Source organism: Staurois parvus, unplaced genomic scaffold (assembly GCF_062004578.1).
Source record: "Staurois parvus isolate SC_StPar_1 unplaced genomic scaffold, SC_StPar_1.0 ptg001859l, whole genome shotgun sequence".
Classification (NCBI taxonomy): domain Eukaryota; kingdom Metazoa; phylum Chordata; class Amphibia; order Anura; family Ranidae; genus Staurois; species Staurois parvus.
In genome coordinates, this window is record NW_028319655.1 from 33,425 (window position 1) to 55,424 (window position 22,000).

General features: G+C 50.7%; 1 protein-coding gene across 6 annotated transcripts in view; it reads left to right on the forward strand.

The window, feature by feature from the left end:
- Window positions 1-1,184: 1,184 nt before the first annotated feature.
- LOC149434014 (uncharacterized) overlaps window positions 1,185-22,000 on the forward strand; it is a 130,970-nt gene continuing 110,154 nt past the window's right edge. For 2 of the 6 annotated variants that reach the window (XM_089664217.1, XM_089664219.1), the window contains exons 1-2: window positions 1,185-1,453; window positions 4,022-5,588. In XM_089664217.1, coding sequence (XP_089520343.1) covers window positions 1,393-1,453; window positions 4,022-5,588 — 1,628 coding nt within the window. In that variant the 5' untranslated portion in view covers window positions 1,185-1,392. Of the gene's footprint in view, window positions 1,454-2,069; window positions 2,131-4,021; window positions 5,589-22,000 lie in introns of those variants that run through there. The other 4 variants (XM_089664216.1, XM_089664218.1, XM_089664221.1 and 1 more) reach the window with 3 other exon arrangements.

The following is a 22,000-nucleotide window of genomic DNA, read 5'->3' on the forward strand; positions in this document are numbered from 1 at the left end:
CAGGGACCGGTCTCGGGATACAACGTATCGGATGAGGACATTCCAGGGACCGGTCTCGGGATACAACGTATCGGATGAGGACATTCCAGGGACCGGTGGGGATACAACGTATCGGATGAGGACATTCCAGGGACCGGTGGGGATACAATGTATCGGATGAGGACATTCCAGGGACCGGTCTCGGGATACAACGTATCGGATGAGGACATTCCAGGGACCGATGGGGATACAATGTATCGGATGAGGACATACCAGGGACCGGTCTCGGGATACAACGTATCGGATGAGGACATTCCAGGGACCGGTCTCGGGATACAACGTATCGGATGAGGACATTCCAGGGACCGGTGGGGATACAACGTATCGGATGAGGACATTCCAGGGACCGGTCTCTGGATACAACGTATCGGATGAGGACATTCCAGGGACCGGTCTCGGGATACAACGTATCGGATGAGGACATTCCAGGGACCGGTCTCGGGATACAACGTATCGGATGAGGACATTCCAGGGACCGGTGGGGATACAATGTATCGGATGAGGACATTCCAGGGACCGGTCTCGGGATACAACGTATCGGATGAGGACATTCCAGGGACCGGTGGGGATACAATGTATCGGATGAGGACATTCCAGGGACCGGTCTCGGGATACAACGTATCGGATGAGGACATTCCAGGGACCGGTCTCGGGATACAACGTATCGGATGAGGACAATCCAGGGACCGGTCTCGGGATACAACGTATCGGATGAGGACATTCCAGGGACCGGTGGGGATACAATGTATCGGATGAGGACATTCCAGGGACCGGTCTCGGGATACAACGTATCGGATGAGGACATTCCAGGGACCGGTGGGGATACAACGTATCGGATGAGGACATTCCAGGGACCGGTCTCGGGATACAACGTATCGGATGAGGACATTCCAGGGACCGGTGGGGATATTCTGTATCCGGATATAATGAGCTCATTGTTTGTACTGCGCTCCCCTCTATGTCAGCGCCATCTGCAGTGATGGTGCCCCCGGTGGTCTCGGTTGGCCGAGTCGCCTCCCCTGAGCCCCACTAATGGGCAGATAATTAAAGAGCGATTGGCTGCGGTCGGTGGAGGGAGAGGAGGGGGCTGTAGAGCGGCTCCATTGCCCCCCTCTAGGCAGGCAGTCCCCCCCCCTCCTCTTCATCCTCCTGCCCTCCCCCCCCATCCTCATCCTTCCTCAGCAGCAGATGCATTAGGCAGAGTGAGGAGGCTGCAGCGCAGGACACAATGTCCCCCCAGCCTGTCCCTGCTCGGTGCCCAGGGGCCACACAGGACATCTGGGGCTGAACCCCCCCCCCTCCACGACGACTCTCCGCAGACCCCCCACCTCCGTCACACAGCGATCTCTGACCATGGAGGGCTGGAGTCTGGCTGCACTTCTCTGCTCGGTGGCTGCACTGTGCACAGCTGGAGGTAGGTGACCCTGGGGGGGGGGGGAGGTGGATGGGATGGGGGGGGTACCTGTCTGTGCTGAGCCCCCCCCCCTCATACACCCACCTGTCCTACATTGCTGCCATTTCTACACCTGGGCTCATTCCTGGACCGTAGACGCGTCTCCGCCAATAAATTGCGTGCGGTCGCAGCTTAACCCTTTATGGGGCCACAAATGGGGGGGGGCAATGAAAAGAAAGGTAGTGGTGGGAAAGGGGGGGGGGAATCTCATTTTGCTAAGCCGGCCGCCGCGCCAAAGCAAGCCGTCCACGGTGGGGGGGGGCTGGGTCCCTCCCATCTACCCCTCAGCCCCCTAGCAACACGGCGCTCTCCGCTCGCCGGCACACCTGGGCGCGGAGGGTTAACGGCATGGCCGCGGTGAAACGCTGCGGATAATATCCGATCCAGGGGCGATTTTTTGGAAATTTTTTAATTTTTGTGGTTTTTTGTTGGGAATTGTATTTACAGGCAACGGGTTCTAATGCAGAATTCAGTCGCCCCCCCCCCACCCCTTCCTCCCCACCACCACCCCCCCCTTTCCTCCCCTCCGCCGCCCTCCCCCCCTTCCTCCAGTCAATCCGCGGTGAACGGTCCTGGATGGGAGCGCAGACCCCAGTAACCAGGCAGACGGAGGGTGTCACATGGCGTGTGATGGATCGGTAACGACACGTGCCATGAATATATATATATATATAATGTGGCCGGTTATTGGCGTTCACCGGGCCGGCCGGGGGGCTGCGGATTCCTGTGGACGGCAACCGGTGCCAGCGGCGGCGGAGGGGACGCCATACACAATAGAGACGGCGGCGAATGACAACGCTCAGGTTCAGCGCTCCGTGTTATTATATCTCACAACGAAGGAGAGCCAATCGGTGACAAATCTGGTGTTGGGCGCACATTGGCTGGTGTCAGGAGGGTGCAGGACCAACCAAAGGGGGGGGGGTCCAGACAATACATTTTACACCCCCGTGGTCTGCAGACATCACGTTTTTCAACGTTTGGTCCAGTTTTCAAAGCATATCCCCTTCAGGTTACAGACATACAGGGGCAGACTGACAGCTCGTGGGGCCCCCGGGTAATAGGGGATCATGGGGCCCCTGTGTCCTTGCCCACACTCAAACCACACCCAAAAAAGCCTATGAAAGGTACCAGGGGCATCTCATGGGGCCCCCTACTGACCCCGGGCCCAAGTTCCCAAATGGTCAGTCCGCCCCTGCATACATAGGCTATGAAATGTCATTGCAGATTCTTACCAGCATCCGTCCTGTAAATACTGAGTCAGGCCGAGACATTGACAAGATGTGAACCTAGATTGGGTGACATTTAGGGGTCGCTTTCCTTAACCTGGGGAGTGCAATGTCTGGTGCAGCTCTGCATAGGAACCAATCAGCTTCCAGATTTTATTGCCAAAGCTGATTGGCCACCACGGGCAGCTGCACCAGATTTTGCGCTCTCCGGTTTGAGTAAACCAACCTTTTCGTTTGCTGCTGATCTTTCCAGCGATGGCCGCGTTGGCATTTCCCAGGGCCATGCCTGTGTCATGTGTGTTGAAACAGTCACTTGTAGTCCCCATCAGAAGCCCTTGTGTCTGGATGACAACCAGGAGCGGACTGACCATTCGAGCACTCGGGCACTGCCCGAGGGCCCGGGGTAAGTAGGGGGCCCCATGAGATGCCCCTGGTACCTTTCATAGGCTTTTTTTGGGTGTGGTTTGAGTTTGGGCGAGGACACAGGGGCCCCATGATCCTCTATTGCCCGGGGGCCCCATGAGTTGTCAGTCCGCCCCTGGTGACAACGCAGGAGCACAATTGGGAGACAGGAGACAGAGCGTTGTCACCCTGTAACAGGAAGTGCTCGAACAAGGAACCTCATGGCAGGATCACCAAGGTCTCTGTTTCCAATTTTAAAATATTGAGAACAGGGGCGGACTGACAACTCATGGGGCCCCCGGGCAATAGGGGATCATGGGGCCCCTGTGTCCTTGCCCACACTCAAACCACACCCAAAAAAGCCTATGAAAGTTATCAGGGGCATCTCATGGGGCCCCCTACTGACCCCGGGCCCTCAGGCAATGCCCGAGTTCCCAAATGGTCAGTCCGCCCCTGCATACATAGGCTATGAAATGTCATTGCAGATTCTTACCAGCATCCGTCCTGTAAATACTGAGTCAGGCCAAGACATTGACAAGATGTAAACCCAGATTGGGTGACATTTAGGGGTCGATTTCCTTAACCTGGGGAGTGCAATATCTGGGCAATTGGAGACCATGGGGCCCCTGTTTCCTTGCCCACACTCAAAACACACCCAAAAAAGCCTATAAAAGGTACCAGGGGCATTTTTTGGGGCCCCCTACTGACCCCGGGCCCTCGGGCAGTGCCCGAGTGCTCGAATGGTCAGTCCGCCCCTGATTGAGAATGGTATTTGAAATGGCATTGGTTTCCTTCCTTGAATTTGAGGGCCATTTTTGATGTATACACCAGACCTTCATGTTCAGTGACCCATTCTTACATTGTCTCTGTTTTCTTTTTGTCTTTCATTGAACCTCTTCAGATCCCAAAAATGGAACCGACGTGTTGGGTTTCGATGAGCAAGGGGACAACTCATACCAGCAACCAGCGGCAGAGATTCTGGCCTCGCTTCTTGAAAAAGGAGTGTTAGATGTAGACAAGGTGATGTCCAGGAGGCCCGGATCTGCTGGAGAAGACTCCTTCTCGGACAATAAATCCTGGAGTGGAACCAAGGCCAAAAGGCCTCAGATAAAACCACCTAAATCTGTGGTGTCTACGGGAATTGTGGCATCTTCAGCGGCTCCCGATGGAATTGCATCCACTGAAAGTTCAGTAAAGCACCGTTCCCCTAGGATAAATGCAGACAATAAGTCATCGGTTTGTGTAGGATGTCATGATGAGGTCTATGCCAACAGAAAGTCTCCATCCAGGTCTTTGCTCTCTGAGCGTAGTGACGGCAATGATGAACCTGTTACCAGTTTTGTGTGGCCTGTTGGCCAAGGAACGGTTGACTTGGAGTTCAGAAAAAGTTTTGCCAAAGGAGACAGACCTTCCGTGACGGAAAGTCAAGAAGACTCTGGAAGTGGTGACCCTCATGTCAAGATGCCCTCAAGTCAAGTCACCCAATCTAGCTCATTGGAAACTGGGCAGAACTTACAAGACTTCATGGATCTGGCCACCTCAACACCTTCTCAGACGTCAACTGCCTGGAGCAATGCCATGCTGAGCCCATCAACGGAAAAAGCCATCAGCCCAGACTCTGCAGAAATTGACCATCTCCTGCAAGTGCCCAGAGAGACGTCCATGCAGTCACCCTCGCCTTCAGGTACTGAACCCAGCCGTGACAACCTTTACAAGTCCCAGAAAGAGGTCAGTTTTGAGGCAGGTAAATCTCAGGGACCGTTCAACGTTCTGGAGAAAGATTCGAGGCAGTCGGCAGCGCAGGGAGCTCAAGGGAGCACCGATATAACGGTGGTCACAGAAAAAAGCCAAGTAGATACTCTATCTACTGGTGCCCCACCTAGCAATCCACCAAAACCCTCCGAACCCCCGTCTGACCTTACAGACCTAGATTATAGGGACCCCTCTGATTTAGACGACCACTTGGGCTACCCTGCAGGTGGTGACTCCACCAAGGGCTTCCATGATAATATCAATTGGCACAAGCGCGTGCATTATGATGACTTTTCCCCTTTTGATTACTTTTACCCCACCCCTCCTTTCTACGCAGATGGATACGAGGAGGGGGGGATTGAGGACGACGATGACGACGAAGATCTCGAGGATGCCGAGGATGACGACATCACTGCTAAAGATGTTCGGAACTTCCCCAAGGTGGCCACTCCGAAGGTGCACACTGTCACAATGGATGAGAGACCAACCAGTCACCAAGACTTCCCCTTTCATGGTGAGACGTACCCCAAGTCTCACCCAGAGGTGAACAAGGACCAAACGCAGACCATGTCGGGGACAGGCGAGAATGGAACTGAGTGCCGCAACGGCTACGTGAGACGCAACAACTCCTGCAAGTCGCTGTGCGAGATCTACCCTACCTACTGCTACAATGGGGGTCAGTGCTACATCGTGGAGAACATTGGAGCCTTTTGCAGGTAGGACTTCTAAGGCTTTTAGACATATATCTCCGGCTGCATTTACTTCCATTGAGAGCAGCGTGGGCCTGAGCCCCTATCTGAAACCAGTTGTGATGGTTGAGGAACAAGCTCCCGGAGATTCCTGGTTAAATCTAAGAGTAGCTGCCCCTCCCTGGATGTGTTCAGATAAGGGCTCTGACTCCACACAGCCCTCAGCTCTCCAATACAAGGATCTGAGGGCTACAAATCAGAACCTCTTCAGGGTTTTGTTGGTCATTCGCTGTCTAATCTTTGCTAGAGATACAACAGATTTATGTTCCTCTTGTGTTAATAGAGTTTGGGTTCAAAAAATGACCAGTGATGGCAATGCAGAGATGAGTACGCTGAACCGACCCTTCCTGTATGGGGCATTGGTTGTAGAATTTACGGGGCATTGGTTGTAGAAGGTACGGGGCATTGGTTGTAGAAGGTATGGGGCATTGGTTGTAGAAGGTACGGAGCATTGGTTGTAGAAGGTACGGGGCATTGGTTGTAGAAGGTACGGGGCATTGGTTGTAGAAGGTACGGAGCATTGGTTTTAGAAGGTACGGGGCATTGGTTGTAGAAGGTACGGGGCATTGGTTGTAGAATTTACGGGGCATTGGTTGTAGAAGGTACGGAGCATTGGTTGTAGAAGGTATGGGGCATTGGTTGTAGAAGGTACGGAGCATTGGTTGTAGAAGGTATGGGGCATTGGTTGTAGAAGGTACGGAGCATTGGTGGTAGAAGGTACGGGGCATTGGTTGTAGAAGGTACGGAGCATTGGTTTTAGAAGGTACGGGGCATTGGTTGTAGAAGGTACGGGGCATTGGTTGTAGAATTTACGGGGCATTGGTTGTAGAAGGTACGGGGCATTGGTTGTAGAAGGTATGGGGCATTGGTTGTAGAAGGTACGGAGCATTGGTTGTAGAAGGTACGGGGCATTGGTTGTAGAAGGTACGGGGCATTGGTTGTAGAAGGTACGGAGCATTGGTTTTAGAAGGTACGGGGCATTGGTTGTAGAAGGTACGGGGCATTGGTTGTAGAATTTACGGGGCATTGGTTGTAGAAGGTACGGAGCATTGGTTGTAGAAGGTATGGGGCATTGGTTGTAGAAGGTACGGAGCATTGGTGGTAGAAGGTACGGGGCATTGGTTGTAGAAGGTACGGGGCATTGGTTGTAGAAGGTGCGGGGCATTGGTTGTAGAAGGTACGGGGCATTAGTTGTAGAAGGTACGGAGCATTGGTTGTAGAAGGTACGGGGCATTGGTTGTAGAAGGTACGGGGCATTGGTTGTAGAAGGTACGGGGCATTGGTTGTAGAAGGTACGGGGCATTGGTTGTAGAAGGTACGGGGCATTGGTTTTAGAAGGTACGGGGCATTGGTTGTAGAAGGTACGGGGCATTGGTTGTAGAAGGTACGGGGCATTGGTTGTAGAAGGTACGGGGCATTGGTTGTAGAAGGTGCGGGGCATTGGTTGTAGAAGGTGCGGGGCATTGGTTGTAGAAGGTGCGGGGCATTGGTTGTAGAAGGTACGGGGCATTGGTTGTAGAAGGTGCGGGGCATTGGTTGTAGAAGGTGCGGGGCATTGGTTGTAGAAGGTACGGGGCATTGGTTGTAGAAGGTACGGGGCATTGGTTGTAGAAGGTACGGGGCATTGGTTGTAGAAGGTACGGGGGAATTGGTTGTAGAAGGTACGGGGCAAGGGGGCACTCTGATGGGGACACCTGATGCAATATGGCACTCTCATGGGGACACTTGATAATACAAGGAGGGAACTCTGATGGGGACACCTGATGCAAGGGGGCACTCTGATGGGGACACCTGATGTAAAGGGGTGCTCTGATTGGGACACCTGATATAAGGGGGCACTCTGATGGGGACACATGATGCAAGGGGGCACTCTGGGACACTTGATGTAAAGGGGCACTCTGACGAGGACCACAGGTGTGAGGGGGGGACTCTGATAGGGACACTTGATATAGGGAGGCACAGGTTCTGCCTAATTATCCTAATCTAATGACAGCCTCATACATGGTCCAGACACGAATGGGTAATACCGGTTCCCCTCATCACCGTCACACTGTTGACATTATGCCCCCTGACCTTCTATACCGCACCCCCAGATCAGATAGGCTAGACCTGGTCCTGCCAGGAACGAAGGCTGAAGGCCCTGAATATCTTGGAGCTTACACAGGGCTGAGGTCTCTCCCCAACCCCATGGGTGAGAATGGCCAATTGGCATGCACCAGTACTTTCACATGAGTACCCCACCTGTTCTTCCATACTAGGAAGTACTGGATATTTATCTGTGCTGTTTGGGGTGGGGATGCTGGGTATTTGATGCTGCATAGGGCGGCAGTCAGGTCAATGGCTTGCTTTGCCCTGTGAGGGCGGTTTTATTGACTCGCTGGTCTGGTGTATCTCCAAGGCTTCATGAGTCCCCACCTACGACGGGGAGCCTTCTTCTGGATTCTCTGATTTGTTTTAGATCACAGAGATTGCCACAGGAGAAGTGAGACTCTTTTGGTGGTGGTGAATAGATGTTTCTGGACCTGTGCGTTGTGGTCACGTGCGGCAGAGTGAATATTTTACTGCACATTACCGCGTGGCATCACAATGCACAATCTGCGGTGCGGTAGCTGCCAATGCATCCGTGCCGCAGCACACCTCAATGCACGTGCCATGTGGTTCAAAAAAAAAATGGGTCATGTCTGTTTTTTTCATGTGTTAAAGCGCGATGCATTAAGGAAGTTCATTCAATTTGATTGCCGAGCGCCTTAAAGCATTCATACAGCGTGAATGGGCCCCAGGGAACCCGTACTGGAGATACAGACAAGCCGCGGCTCATTCAGCCCCCGGCGGTGTCCTGTCCAGCCCTCCAAATCTTCCTGTGGAATGGATGGGGATAAAAGAGACCTCATTGTGTCCTCGCGTCACGTATGTTCGCTGCGGAGATGTGACATTGCTGTGCACTCCGATGACAGCTGTTGGTGTCCAGGAATCTGGCTGATGTGACACTATGGATCCATTGTTGCCATTTCCATAACAATTGGGATTTATGTGTGAATGGGCGTCGGGGGGCCGCGGAGGGCAGAATAATAGCAGATGTCTGTTTGTGACCTCCGAGTGATCGCCGTGACCCCAGCCAGCTGTCCCCAAATCCGGCTCACTGTATTGTGTCTGAGACCCTCCACGTCACATCACAGCCTGCTATCTCATCACTTCTGGGAATTGTAACAATGTAACTGGATGGGGATTACTGTCAGCTCAGGAAATGTATGATATCAGAGCGGGGTTCGGGATCTATGGGGTGACCTCCGAATGATCACAGAGACCCCCAGCCAGCTGTCCCCGAATCTGGCCCACTATATTGAGTCTGAGACCCTCCACATCAACCCCAGCCTGATAACTCATCACTACTGAGTATTATAACAATGTAACTGGATGGGGATTACTGTCAGCTCAGGAAATGTATGATATCAGAGCGGGGTTCGGGATCTATGGGGTGACCTCCGACTAATCGCAGAGACCCCCAGCCAGCTGTCCCTGAATCTGGCCCGTCATATTGTGTCTGAGACCCTCCACGTCACATCACAGCCTGCTATCTCATCACTTCTGGGAATTGTAACAATGTAACTGGATGGGGATTACTGTCAGCTCAGGAAATGTATGATATCAGAGCGGGGTTCGGGATCTATGGGGTGACCTCAAACTGAGACTCCCAGCTAGCCATCCCTGAATATGGCCCTCCATATTGAGTCTGAGACCCCCCACATCAAAAAACCCCAGCCTGATATCTCATCATTACTGGGAATTGTAACAATGTAACTGAATGGGGATTACTGTCAGCTCAGGAAATGTATGATATCAGAGCGGGGTTCGGGATCTATGGGGTGACCTCCAACTAATCGCAGAGACCCCCAGCCAGCTGTCCCCGAATCTGGCCCACTATATTGAGTCTGAGACCCTCCACGTCACATCACAGACTGCTATCTCATCACTTCTGGGAATTGTAACAATGTAACTGGATGGGGATTACTGTCAACTCAGGAAATGTATGATATCAGAGAGGGGTTCGGGATCTATGGGGTGATCTCCGACTAATCGCAGAGATCCCCAGCCAGCTGTCCCTGAATCTGGCCCGTCATATTGTGTCTGAGACCCTCCACGTCACATCACAGCATGCTATCTCATCACTTCTGAGAATTGTAACAACGTAACTGGATGGGGATTACTGTCAGCTCAGGAATTGTATGATATCATAGAGTGGTTCGGGATCTATGGGGTGACTTCAACTGATCACAGAGACCCCCAGTTAGCTGTCCCTGAATCTGGCCCACTATATTGAGTCTGAGACCCTCCACATCAAACCTCAGCCTGATATCTCATCACTACTGGGAATTGTAACAATGTAACTGGATGGGGATTACTGTCAGCTCAGGAAATTTATGATATCAGAGAGGGGTTCGGGATCTATGGGGTGACCTCAAACTGATCGCAGAGACCCCCAGCCAGCCGTCCCCGAATCTGTTGGGTTGGCTGTATGGGGCCCTTTGGTTTCTAACAGCAACCCTGGTGGTGACCTCTGGCCTCCAGTAGGGTCACAGTCATGTTCTGCTCTTAATGCCCACCTGACACCAAGATGGTCACCCTGTCACAGTTACCATGGTCCAAGAACCAGTGCATGTGAGGTGCTGGACTGGATCTCTTCACCTTTGGTTGGAGAGCATTGGTTGGGTTTGGTGACTGAACCTCAGCAGCTTGAGCCACAATTAGAGGGGCAAGTGAAACTGACAAAAAGGGTGCCAGATGGTCCCAAGAGTCCATCATTATTTATTGATGATAAGATTTGGACAGCAGGAACATAAAAGGTGTCCAACACGTTTCATGAGCCAAACAATCCTCCTTCATCAGGGCTCAAATAAGTAAAAAAGCCTCCTAAGAAACTCTGTCTATAAAATGTCTGGAAAGTGTTATAGTCATAAGAAACGTGTGCTTGAAGCTGACCTCCACCATTTACATCGGGGTGGCAAGCTCATAGAGGTAGAGGTCTACTTGAACAACACGGGAGAAGTCAAAGATCACAGAGGCACAGTGTCACCTCCTCAGCCCTGATTTAGACCTCTACCGTGTCGCAATCGCGTGCATTGCACATATGTGTGCAAATCCTAGACATGCCGTGGGGTCTCTGACCAGGCCCTGAATACCTCAGTAGATGACAAACTCTGGGGTAGGTATTGAGGAGCACCCAGTACAAACCTTCATGACACTCAGGGGTATGATTTAAAGTTTATTGAATAAGAGCCCAGCGTTTCGGGGAATCCCTCCCACTTCCCCAGGGGTGTCACCTCGGAAAGAGCTGGACTCCAGTAGGATATAACAAGCCTCCTCTTCTGTACTCACACCAGCAAGGCCGATTCCTGTCTCCGTCAGGTGTCTCTGTCAGGTGTCTTTGTCAGGAATCGGCCTTGCTGGTGTGAGCACTGAGGAGAAGGCTTGTTATTCCCTACCGGAGTCCAATTTTTTCTATTGTGACAGCCCTGAGGAAGCGGGCAGCATTCCCCGAAACACGTTGCCTTCACTTGATGCTCGTATTCAAAAAAAATCTCACTAAGACCCTTGAGTGTCATGAACATTTGTATCCGGCGCTCCTCAACACCCACCCCAGAACTTGTCATCTACTGAGAGTTCTCTGTGATCATAGAGGCAGCATCCTGGGACCGGAACATGGCCCATCTACACCGTACCTTCATTTCATGTTAGCCCTTTGGAAGGAGAACTTACTCTATTTCACACCCAAAAGAACCAACAGAACAGGACCAATACCTCGCTTCTATTAGTCCATCAGGTGAAGCCAACTCGTTTCAGAGAATCCCTCCCACTTCCACAGGGCTGTCACCATGGAAAGCGCTGGATTTCAGTAGGATATAACAAGCCTCCTCTTCTGTACTCACACCAGCAGGTCCAATTCCTGTCTCCGTCAGGTGTCTCCATCAGGTGTCTCTATCAGGTGTCTCCGTCAGGAATCCGCCTTGCTGGTGTGAGCACTGAGGAGAAGGCTTGTTATTTCCTACCGGAGTCCAATTCTTTCTATTGTGACAGCCCTGAGGAAGTGGGAGGCATTCCCCGAAACGCGTTGCCTTCACTTGATGCTCGTATTCAATAAAAATCTCACTAAGACCCTTGAGTGTCATGAACATTTGTATCCGGCGCTCCTCAACACCCACCCCAGAACTTGTCATCTACTGAGCGTTCTCCTTGAGGCTAGCAGAGAGGCATCAGCCTGGGACCGGAACATGGCCCATCTACACCATACCTTCATTTCATGTTAGCCCTTTGGAAGGAGAACTTACTCTGTTTCACACCCAAAAGAACCAACAGAACAGGACCAATACCTCGCTTGTATTAGTCCATCAGGTGAATCCAGCGCGTTTCAGGGAATCCCTCCCACTTCCCCAGAGTGGTCACCATGGAAAGCGCTGGACTCCAGTAGGATATAACAAGCCTCCATCTCTGTACTCACACCAGCAAGGCCGATTCCTGTCTCCGTCAGGTGTCTCCGTCAGGTGTCTCCATCAGGTGTCTCCGTCAGGTGTCTCTGCCTTGTTGGTGTGAGTACTGAGGAGAAGGCTTGTTATTTCCTACCAGAGCAGGGGCGGACTGACCATTCGAGCACTCGGGCACTGCTCGAGGGCCCGGGGTCAGTAGGGGGCCCCATGAAATGCCCCTTGTACCTTTTATAGACTTTTTTGGATGTGCTTTGAGTGTGAGCAAGGAAACAGGGGCCCCATGAACCCCTCCCACTTCCCCAGAGTGGACTCCAGTAGGATATAACAAGCCTCCATCTCTGTACTCACACCAGCAAGGCCGATTCCTGTCTCCGTCAGGTGTCTCCATCAGGAATCGGCCTTGCTGGTGTGAGTACTGAGGAGAAGTCTTGGTATTTCCTACCGGAGTCCAATTTTTTCTATTGTGACAGCCCTGAGGAAGTGGGAGGCATTCCCCGAAACGCGTTGCCTTCACTTGATGCTCGTATTCAATAAAAATTTTACTTAGACCCTTGAGTGTCATGAACATTTGTGTCTGGCGCTCCTCAACACCCACCCCAGAACTTGTCATCTACTGAGCGTTCTTGTTGAGGCTATCAGAGAGGCATCAGCCTGGGACCGGAACATGGCCCATCTACACCGTACCTTCATTTCATGTTAGGCCTTTGGAAGGAGAACTTACTCTATTTCACACCCAACAGAACAGAACCAACACCTCGCTCCTATGAGTCCACCATCAAGTCCTGAATACCGGACAAAGATGCGCGCATGCACTGGGGTTTATAAAGATTGAGGCGCAGAAGAGCAGTGGGGGAGGGTAACATGGCCAGAGTGAGATTCCCCTTTAAGAAACTTGCGCTCATGTATTTCTTAAGCACACGTCTGTCATGTTGTCCATTTCACACGCATAGGAAGATGTTTCACTTTTTATTTCAGCCCTGGTGAAGGGGGATTGCTTGGCACCGAAACGCGTCGGTACCATTCATCTTCCTGCTGTCCAAATTTTATCAGCATTAAATAATTATGGACTCTTTTAGATGACCGGCTGGAGCTCTTTTTTTTTATTGATTTCACAATAATCATGGTGTCACCGTGGATTTTGGTTTCCCTATAACACAGAGCAGGTCGTCTGAGTTCCATCAGGGATTTCCCTTAAAGTGGACGTAAACCTCAGACATGAAATATGAACAAAGCACATCCCTCTATAGTGTGCGCTGGTCTCAGTCCAGAGCACTAAGTGTCATTTCTGTCTGCTGCCTCCTTCCTGTTACCAATGGGAATCGCTTCTGACAAGTTTTCCTGACACCAAATAGAAGACGGTGACAGGGGGAGGGACCTTGTGCAGATTGACAGCCTCAGCTCTGTTCCTGTGAGCTCTGTGGAGGGTGGTGTGTCTCTTCCCTCCAATCAGCTTTCAGAGCTTTCCTCACTGAGCTTTGCAGTGTCTAATTTCAGCTCTCCCTTTTTTCTGAACCCTCAGACAAGCTTTATAAATTCTGATGTAGAGAAGAGATGGGTGCAGATAAAAGATACAACTTATATAGGAGGATTTGTTTCATCTCTGTGTATCACCTGAGGCCAATCACTTCACTGGGTATATTTCATTTCCTGTTCTGTAGACACCGATTGAGAGGAAACAGATATTGGGGACACCCACCACGGGGATCAGTAGATGTGGGTGACGGCGGTGGGCGTGGTTCGGAGGAGTGCAGCTGCCGGCGGGAGGGAGTCCAGGATGGGAGCGCAGGCACAGAGCAGGAATCCATAGATGGATCCGTGGAATCGCTCTCGATGTGTGATCGATGACTTCACAATGACGATCGATTGTCCAACCTGGACGCATTGTTGGAGCGATGTAACGAAGGGTCCTCTTTACACTGAGAGCCAGACTCGGGCTGCTCTGTGCGCTGACATTCATCCTCCCCCACACTTCTCTTACGTTTAGGAAATTCTTCAGTTTCACTTAAAACCGTCGACTTCACGTGGAAAGAATTTGCAGTTTGGATGAGATGCTGGCAGAGCCGAGTGATGGCGGATTTACATGTCTGCTCAGTGCAAAGAGGAAATAGCATGTCTGATCGTAGAGCTGCGCCATGTGTTTATCAGACTGCGAAAACGGATGGATAGGCTGCGTTCTCGATGATGTCATCGCTCTCTAGTGCATGGATAGGCTGCGTTCTCGATGATGTCATCGCTCTCTAGTGCATGGATAGGCTGCGTTCTCGGTGATGTTACCGATCTCTAGTGAATGGATAGGCTGCATTCTCGGTGATGTCATCACTCTCTAGTGCATGGATAGGCTGCATTCTCGGTGATATCATCGCTCTCTAGTGAATGGATAGGCTGCATTCTCGGTGATGTCATCGCTCTCTAGTGAATGGATAGGCTGCATTCTCGGTGATGTCATCGCTCTCTAGTGAATGGATAGGCTGCATTCTCGGTGATGTCACTGCTCTCTAGTGAACGGATAGGCTGCGTTCTCAGTGATGTCACCGCTCTCTAGTGATTGGATAGGCTGCATTCCCAGTGATGTCAGCACTCTCTAGTGAATGGATAAGCTGCATTTTCAGTGATATCACCGCTCTCTAGTAAACGGATAAACTGCATTCTCGGTGATGTCATCACTCTCTAGTGAACGGATAGGCTGCATTCTCGGTGATGTCACCACTCTCTAGTGAACAGATAGACTGCATTCTCGGTGATGTCACTGCTCTCTAGTGCATGGATAGGCTGCATTCTTGGTGATGTCACCACTCTCTAGTGCATGGATAGGCTGCATTCTCGGTGATGTCACCGCTCTCTAGTGAATGGATAGGCTGCACTCTCAGTGATGTCATTGCTCTCTAGTGAATGGATAGGCTGCATTTTCAGCAATGTCATCGCTCTCTAGTAAACGGATAGGCTGCATTCTCAGTGATGTCACCGCTCTCTTGTGAACAGATATGCTGCTTTCTCGGTGATGTCATCGGTCTCTAGTGAATGGATAGGCTGCCTTCTTGGAGATGTCACCGCTCTCTAGTGAATGGATAGGCTGCATTCTTGGTGATGTTACCGCTCTCTAGTGAATGGATAGGCTGCATTATTGGTGATGTCACCGCTCTCTAGTGAATGGATAGGCTGCCTTCTTGGTGATGTCACCGCTCTCTAGTGAATGGATAGGCTGCATTCTCAGTGATGTCTCCGCTTTCTAGTGAATGGATAGGCTGCATTTTCAGTGATGTCTTTGCTCTCTAGTGAATGGATAGGCTGCATTCTCGGTGATGTCACCGCTCTCTAGTGAACGAATAGGCTGCATTCTCAGTGATATCACCACTCTCTGGTGAATGGATAGGCTGCATTCTCGGGGATGTCACCGCTCTCTAGTGAATGGATAGGCTGCGTTCTCGGTGATGTCATCGCTCTCTAGTGAATGCATAGGCTGCATTCTTGGTGATGTCACTGCTCTCTAGTGCATGGATAGGCTGCATTCTTGGTGATCTCACTGCTCTCTAGTGAATAGATAGGCTGCTTTCTCAGCAATGTCACCGCTCTCTAGTGAACAGATAGACTGCATTCTCGGTGATGTCACCACTCTCTAGTGAATGGATAGGCTGCGTTCTCAGCAATGTCACCGCTCTCTAGTGAACAGATAGACTGCATTCTCGGTGATGTCACCGCTCTCTAGTGAATGGATAGGCTGCATTTTCAGCGATGTCATCGCTCTCTAGTAAACGGATAGGCTGCATTCTCAGTGCTGTCATCGCTCTCTTGTGAACGGATATGCTGCTTTCTCGGTGATGTCATCGGTCTCTAGTGAATGGATAGGCTGCCTTCTTGGTGATGTCACCGCTCTCTAGTGAATGGATAGGCTGCATTCTTGGTGATGTCACCGCTCTCTAGTGAATGGATTGCTGCCTTCTCTGTGATGTCTCCGCTTTCTAGTGAATGGATAGGCTGCATTCTCAGTGATGTCAGCGCTTTCTAGTGAACGAATAGGCTGCATTCTCATAGATGTCACCAAATCTTTGTATAGTGAAAAGGAAAGAAATAAGAAATTGGCAGTGGAGGAAGTGGTGACAGGTTCTCTTTCTGCAGATGTTACTGTATACTTTGGAGATAATATCCGTATTCCCCGCCTGAGCTGCGAGTTTCTTGGCCGGGTAGTTGGCAGGGCGCTTTGCTCCTACTCTCTGGGATCGATTAATTCCAGATTTCCTTCCTGTCCCCAACTCTTTATCCAGCTCAGATTTCTTCGTTATAAGATGGTTTATACTGAGCTCTCTATAGGCGGTGGGTGTCTATCCTCTATGGCCGGACCATATATAAGATGGTTTATTCTGAGCTCTCTATAGGCGGTGGGTGTCTATCCTCTATGGCCGGACCATATATAAGATGGTTTATACTGAGCTCTCTATAGGCGGTGGGTGTCTATCCTCTATGGCCGGACCATATATAAGATGGTTTATACTGAGCTCTCTATAGGCGGTGGGTGTCTATCCTCTATGGCTGGACCATATATAAGATGGTTTATACTGAGCTCTCTATAGGCGGTGGGTGTCTATCCTCTATGGCTGGACCATATATAAGATGGTTTATACTGAGCTCTCTATAGGCGGTGGGTGTCTATCCTCTATGGCCGGACCATATATAAGATGGTTTATTCTGAGCTCTCTATAGGCGGTGGGTGTCTATCCTCTATGGCTGGACCATATATAAGATGGTTTATACTGAGCTCTCTATAGGCGGTGGGTGTCTATCCTCTATGGCCGGACCATATATAAGATGGTTTATTCTGAGCTCTCTATAGGCGGTGGGTGTCTATCCTCTATGGCCGGACCATATATAAGATGGTTTATACTGAGCTCTCTATAGGCGGTGGGTGTCTATCCTCTATGGCCGGACCATATATAAGATGGTTTATTCTGAGCTCTCTACAGGCGGTGGGTGTCTATCCTCTATGGCCGGACCATATATAAGATGGTTTATTCTGAGCTCTCTACAGGCGGTGGGTGTCTATCCTCTATGGCCGGACCATATATAAGATGGTTTATTCTGAGCTCTCAGTGGACTGACAATCGTCCCCTATGGCCGGACCATATACAAGGTGTGCAGGAATTCCATCATACACAGTGAATGGATCTCTCCACATTACAGACGGTGAATGGAGCTCCCTTCTGTTATATTGTATAAAATGCAGCTGTGTCAGAGAATTGGCAGCAGACACATCCGACAGCCAGAGCGCAATGTACAAAAAATGGAAGAGATATCAGATGTCGCCGAGTCCTTGGAATGTCCCCTTTTCCTTTCTATGTGGAGTCTGTAATAGTCCCGTATACTGAATGGGGGCCCATGGATAGGAACTGGAGGGGATGTGCTGTTCATGGCTAGCAATCAGGACTTCATATAGAGATGGACGGTGTTCTTTTCTTTGAACGACTGCTAAGGGTTGGACAGACCATTTGTGCGCACCGTGTGGCTGCAACAGGGCCCTCTGGGACCTAGGGGACCATTTACACTAGAGGGGTGTCAGGTGGGTGCTATGAATTGGAGATGAAATAAGTCACAAAAAATAACACTTCTCACTTCCTCTCCCCAAACCCCAACACTTCCCTTTTCCCCAACTTTTAGCAATTCATCCTTCCCCTCCTGGGGCCCAACACTCGTCCCTTATCTCCCCAAACTCCAATACTTCACCCTTCCCTCCCCAAACCCCAATACTTCTTCCTTCCCTCCCTAAACCCCAATACTTCACCCTTCCCTCCCCAAACCCCAATACTTCACCCTTTCACTCCCCAAACCTCAATAATTTATCCTTCTCTCCCCAAACCCCAATACTTCACACTTTCCCTCCCCAAACCCCAATACTTCACCCTTCCCTTCCCAAACCCCAATACTTCACTCTTTCACTCCCCAAACCTCAATACTTTATCCTTCCCTCCCCAAACCCCAATACTTCACCCTTCCACTCCCCAAACCTCAATACTTCATGCTTCCCTCCCCAAACCCCAATAATTCACATTTCCCTCCCCAAACCCCAATACTTCATCCTTCCCTCCCCAACCCCAATACTTCACCCTTCCCTCCCCAAACCCCAATACTTCACTCTTTCACTCCCCAAACCTCAATACTTTATCCTTCCCTCCCCAAACCCCAATACTTCACCCTTCCACTCCCCAAACCTCAATACTTCATGCTTCCCTCCCCAAACCCCAATAATTCACATTTCCCTCCCCAAACCCCAATACTTCATCCTTCCCTCCCCAAACCCCAATACTTCACCCTTCCCTCCCCAACCCCAATACTTCATCCTTCCCTCCCCAAACCCCAATACTTCACCCTTCCCTCCCCAAACCCCAGTACTTCATTCTTCCCCTCCCCAAACCCCAATACTGTGTCCTTCCCTCCCCAAACCCCAATACTTCATCCTACCCTCACCAATCTCCAGTACTTCATACTTACTTCCCTAAACCCCAATACTTCACCCTTCCCTTCCCCTCAATAAACCCCAATACTTCACCTTCCCTCCTCATACCCCAATACTTTGCCCTTCCCTTCCCAAACCCCAATACTTCACTTTTCCCTCCCTAAACCCCAATACTTCACATTTCCCTCCCCAAACCCCAATACTTCATGCTTCCCTTCCCAAATTCAAATACTTCACCCTTCCCTCCCCAACCCCAATACTTCACCCTTCCCTCCCCAAACCCCGGTACTTCACCCTTCCCCTCCCCAAACCCCAATACTTCACCCTTCTCTCCCCAACCCCAATACTTCACCCTTCCCTCCTCAAACCCCAGTACTTCACCCTTCCCCTCCCCAAACCCCAATACTTCACCCTTCTCTCCCTAAACCCTAATAATTCACATTTCCCCTCCCCAAACCCCAATACTTCATCCTTCCCTCCCCAAGCCCCAGTACTTCATCCTTACCTCCCTAAACCCCAATACTTCACATTTCCCTCCCCAAACCCCAATACTTCATGCTTTACTTCCCAAATCCCAGTACTTCAACTTTCCCTCCCCAACCCCAATACTTCACCCTTCCCCTCCCCAAACCCCAATACTTCACCCCTCTCTCCCCAACCCCATTACTTCACCCTTCCCTCCCCAAACCCCAGTACTTCATCCTTACCTCCCTAAACCCCAATACTTCACCCCTCTCTCCCCAAACCCCAATACTTCATCTTTCCCCCCCCCCAAACCCCAATACTTCACCCTTCCCCTCCCCAAAGTCCAATACTTCACCTTTCCCCTCCCCAACCCCAATACTTCACCCTTACACTCCCCAAACCTCAATACTTTATCCTTCCCTCCCCAAACCCCAATACTTCCCTCTTCCCCTCCCCAAACCCCAATACTTCACGCTTCCCCTCCCCAAACCCCAATACTTCCCACTTCCCCTCCCCAAACCCCAATACTTCACCCTTCCACTCCCGAAACCTCAATACTTTATCCTTCCCTCCCCAAACCCCAATACTTCACCTTTCCCCTCCCTAAACCCCAATACTTCACCTTTCTCCTACCCAAACCCCAATACTTCACCCTGCCCTCCCCAAACTCCAATACTTCACCTTTCCCCTCCCCAACTCCAATACTTCACCCTTACACTCCCCAAACCTCAATACTTTATCCTTCCCTCCCTAAACCCCAATACTTCACCTTTCCCCTCCCCAAACCCCAATACTTCACGCTTCCCTCCTCAAACCCCAATACTTCACGCTTCTTCTCCCCAAACCCCAATACTTCACCCTTCGCTCTCCAAACCCCAATATTTCACCTTTCCCCTCTCCAAACCCCAGTACTTCTTCCTTCTCTCCCCAAACCCCAATATTTTACCCTTCCCTCCCGAAACCCCAATACTTCATTCTATCCTCCTCAAACCCCAATACTTCACCCTTTCCTCTCCAAACCCCAATACTTCATTCTGTACTCCTCAAACCCCAATACTTCACTCTTCCCCTCCCCAAACCTCAATACTTTATCCTTTCCTCCCCAAACCCCAATATTTTACCCTTCCCTCCCGAAACCCCAATACTTCAGCCTTCCCTCTCCAAACCCCAATACTTCATTCTGTACTCCTCAAACCCCAATACTTCACTCTTCCCCTCCCCAAACCTCAATACTTTATCCTTCCCTCCCCAAACCCCAATACTTCACCCTTCCACTCCCCAAACCTCAATACTTTATCCTTCCCTCCCCAAACCCCAATACTTAACCTTTTCCCCTCCCCAATACTTCACCTTTCCCCTCCCCAAACCCCAATACTTCACTTTTCCCCTCCCAAAACTCCAATACTTCTCCCTTCCCTCCTCAAACCCCAATACTTCACCCTTCCCTCCCCAAACACCAATATTTCACCTTTCCCCTCTCCAAACCCCAGTACTTCATCTTTCTCTACCCAAACCCCAATATTTTACCCTTCCCTCCCCAACCCCCAATACTTCATTCTATCCTCCCCAAACCACAATACTTCACCCTTCCCTCCCAAACCCCAATACTTCACGCTTCCCTCCCTAAACCCCAATACTTCATCCTTCCCTCCCCAAACCCCAATACTTCATCCTTCCCTCCCTAAACCCCAATACTTCACCCTTCCCCTCCCCAAACCCCAATACTTCACCCTGCCCTCCCCAAACTCCAAAACTTCACCTTTCCCCTCCCCAATACTTTATGCCTTCCCCTCCCCAAACCCCAATACTTTACACTTCCCCTCCCCAAACCCCAATAATTCACCCTTCCCTCCCCAAACCTCAATACTTTATCCTTCCCTCCCCAAACCTCAATACTTTATCCTTCCCTCCCCAAATCCCAATACTTCACCTTTCCCCTCCCCAAACCTCAATACTTCATGCTTCCCCTCCCTAAACCCCAATATTTCACCTTTCCCCTCTCCAAACCCCAGTACTTCATCCTTCCCTCCCAAAACCCCAATACTTCACCTTTCCCCTCCCCAAAGAGCTAATTCCTAAACCCTCCTCCAATTTGGATGTACATACCCTCAAATTAATCCTGAGAGTGCGCACTGTCCGCCCAGATCCATTATAAACCTGGAATATGTTTTGGTAAATACCTGAAAAAAACTAAAATTGTGCCTGTGTCCAAATATAGATGGACCTAACTGTACTTCACCCTTCCTTCCCCAAACCCCAATGCTTAACCCTCCCCCTCAACAAACCCCAATACTTCATCCTCCCCTCCCCAAACCCTAATATTTCATCCTCCCCTCCCCAAACCCCAGTACTTCATCCTTCCCCTCCCCCGACCCCAATACTTCATCCTTCCCCTCCCCCGACCCCAATACTTCATTCTTCCCCTCCTGCAACCCCAATACTTCACTCCTCCCTTCCCCAAACCCAAATACTTTATCCTACCCTCCCCAAACCCCATTACTTCACTCTTGCCTCCCCAAACCCAAATACTTAACCCTTCCTTCCCCCAAACCTCAGTACTTAATCCTTCCCTCTCCAGACCCCAATACTTAATCTTTCCCCTCCCCAGACCCCAAAACTTCATCCTTCCCTCCCCAAACCCCAATACATCACCCTTCCCCTCCCGAAACCCCAATACTTTATCCTTCCCTTCCCAACCCCCAATATTTCATCCTTTCAACTCTCGTTGGACCCCACACGTCCTTCTACTTTGCCAATACTTCATCCTTCCCTCCGCAAACCCCACTAATTCAAGCCTTCCCCTCCTCAAACCCCAAAACTTTACCTTTCCCCTCCCCAAACCCCAAAACTTCACCATACCCCTCCTCAAACCCCAATACTTCATCCTCCCCTCTCTAAACCCCAACACTCCATTCCCCCATCTTAACTTTTACCCTAATCAAAGACTTGCACTTGACCTTTCCACCTCCGGAGCCCCAACAAGTAACCCTCCA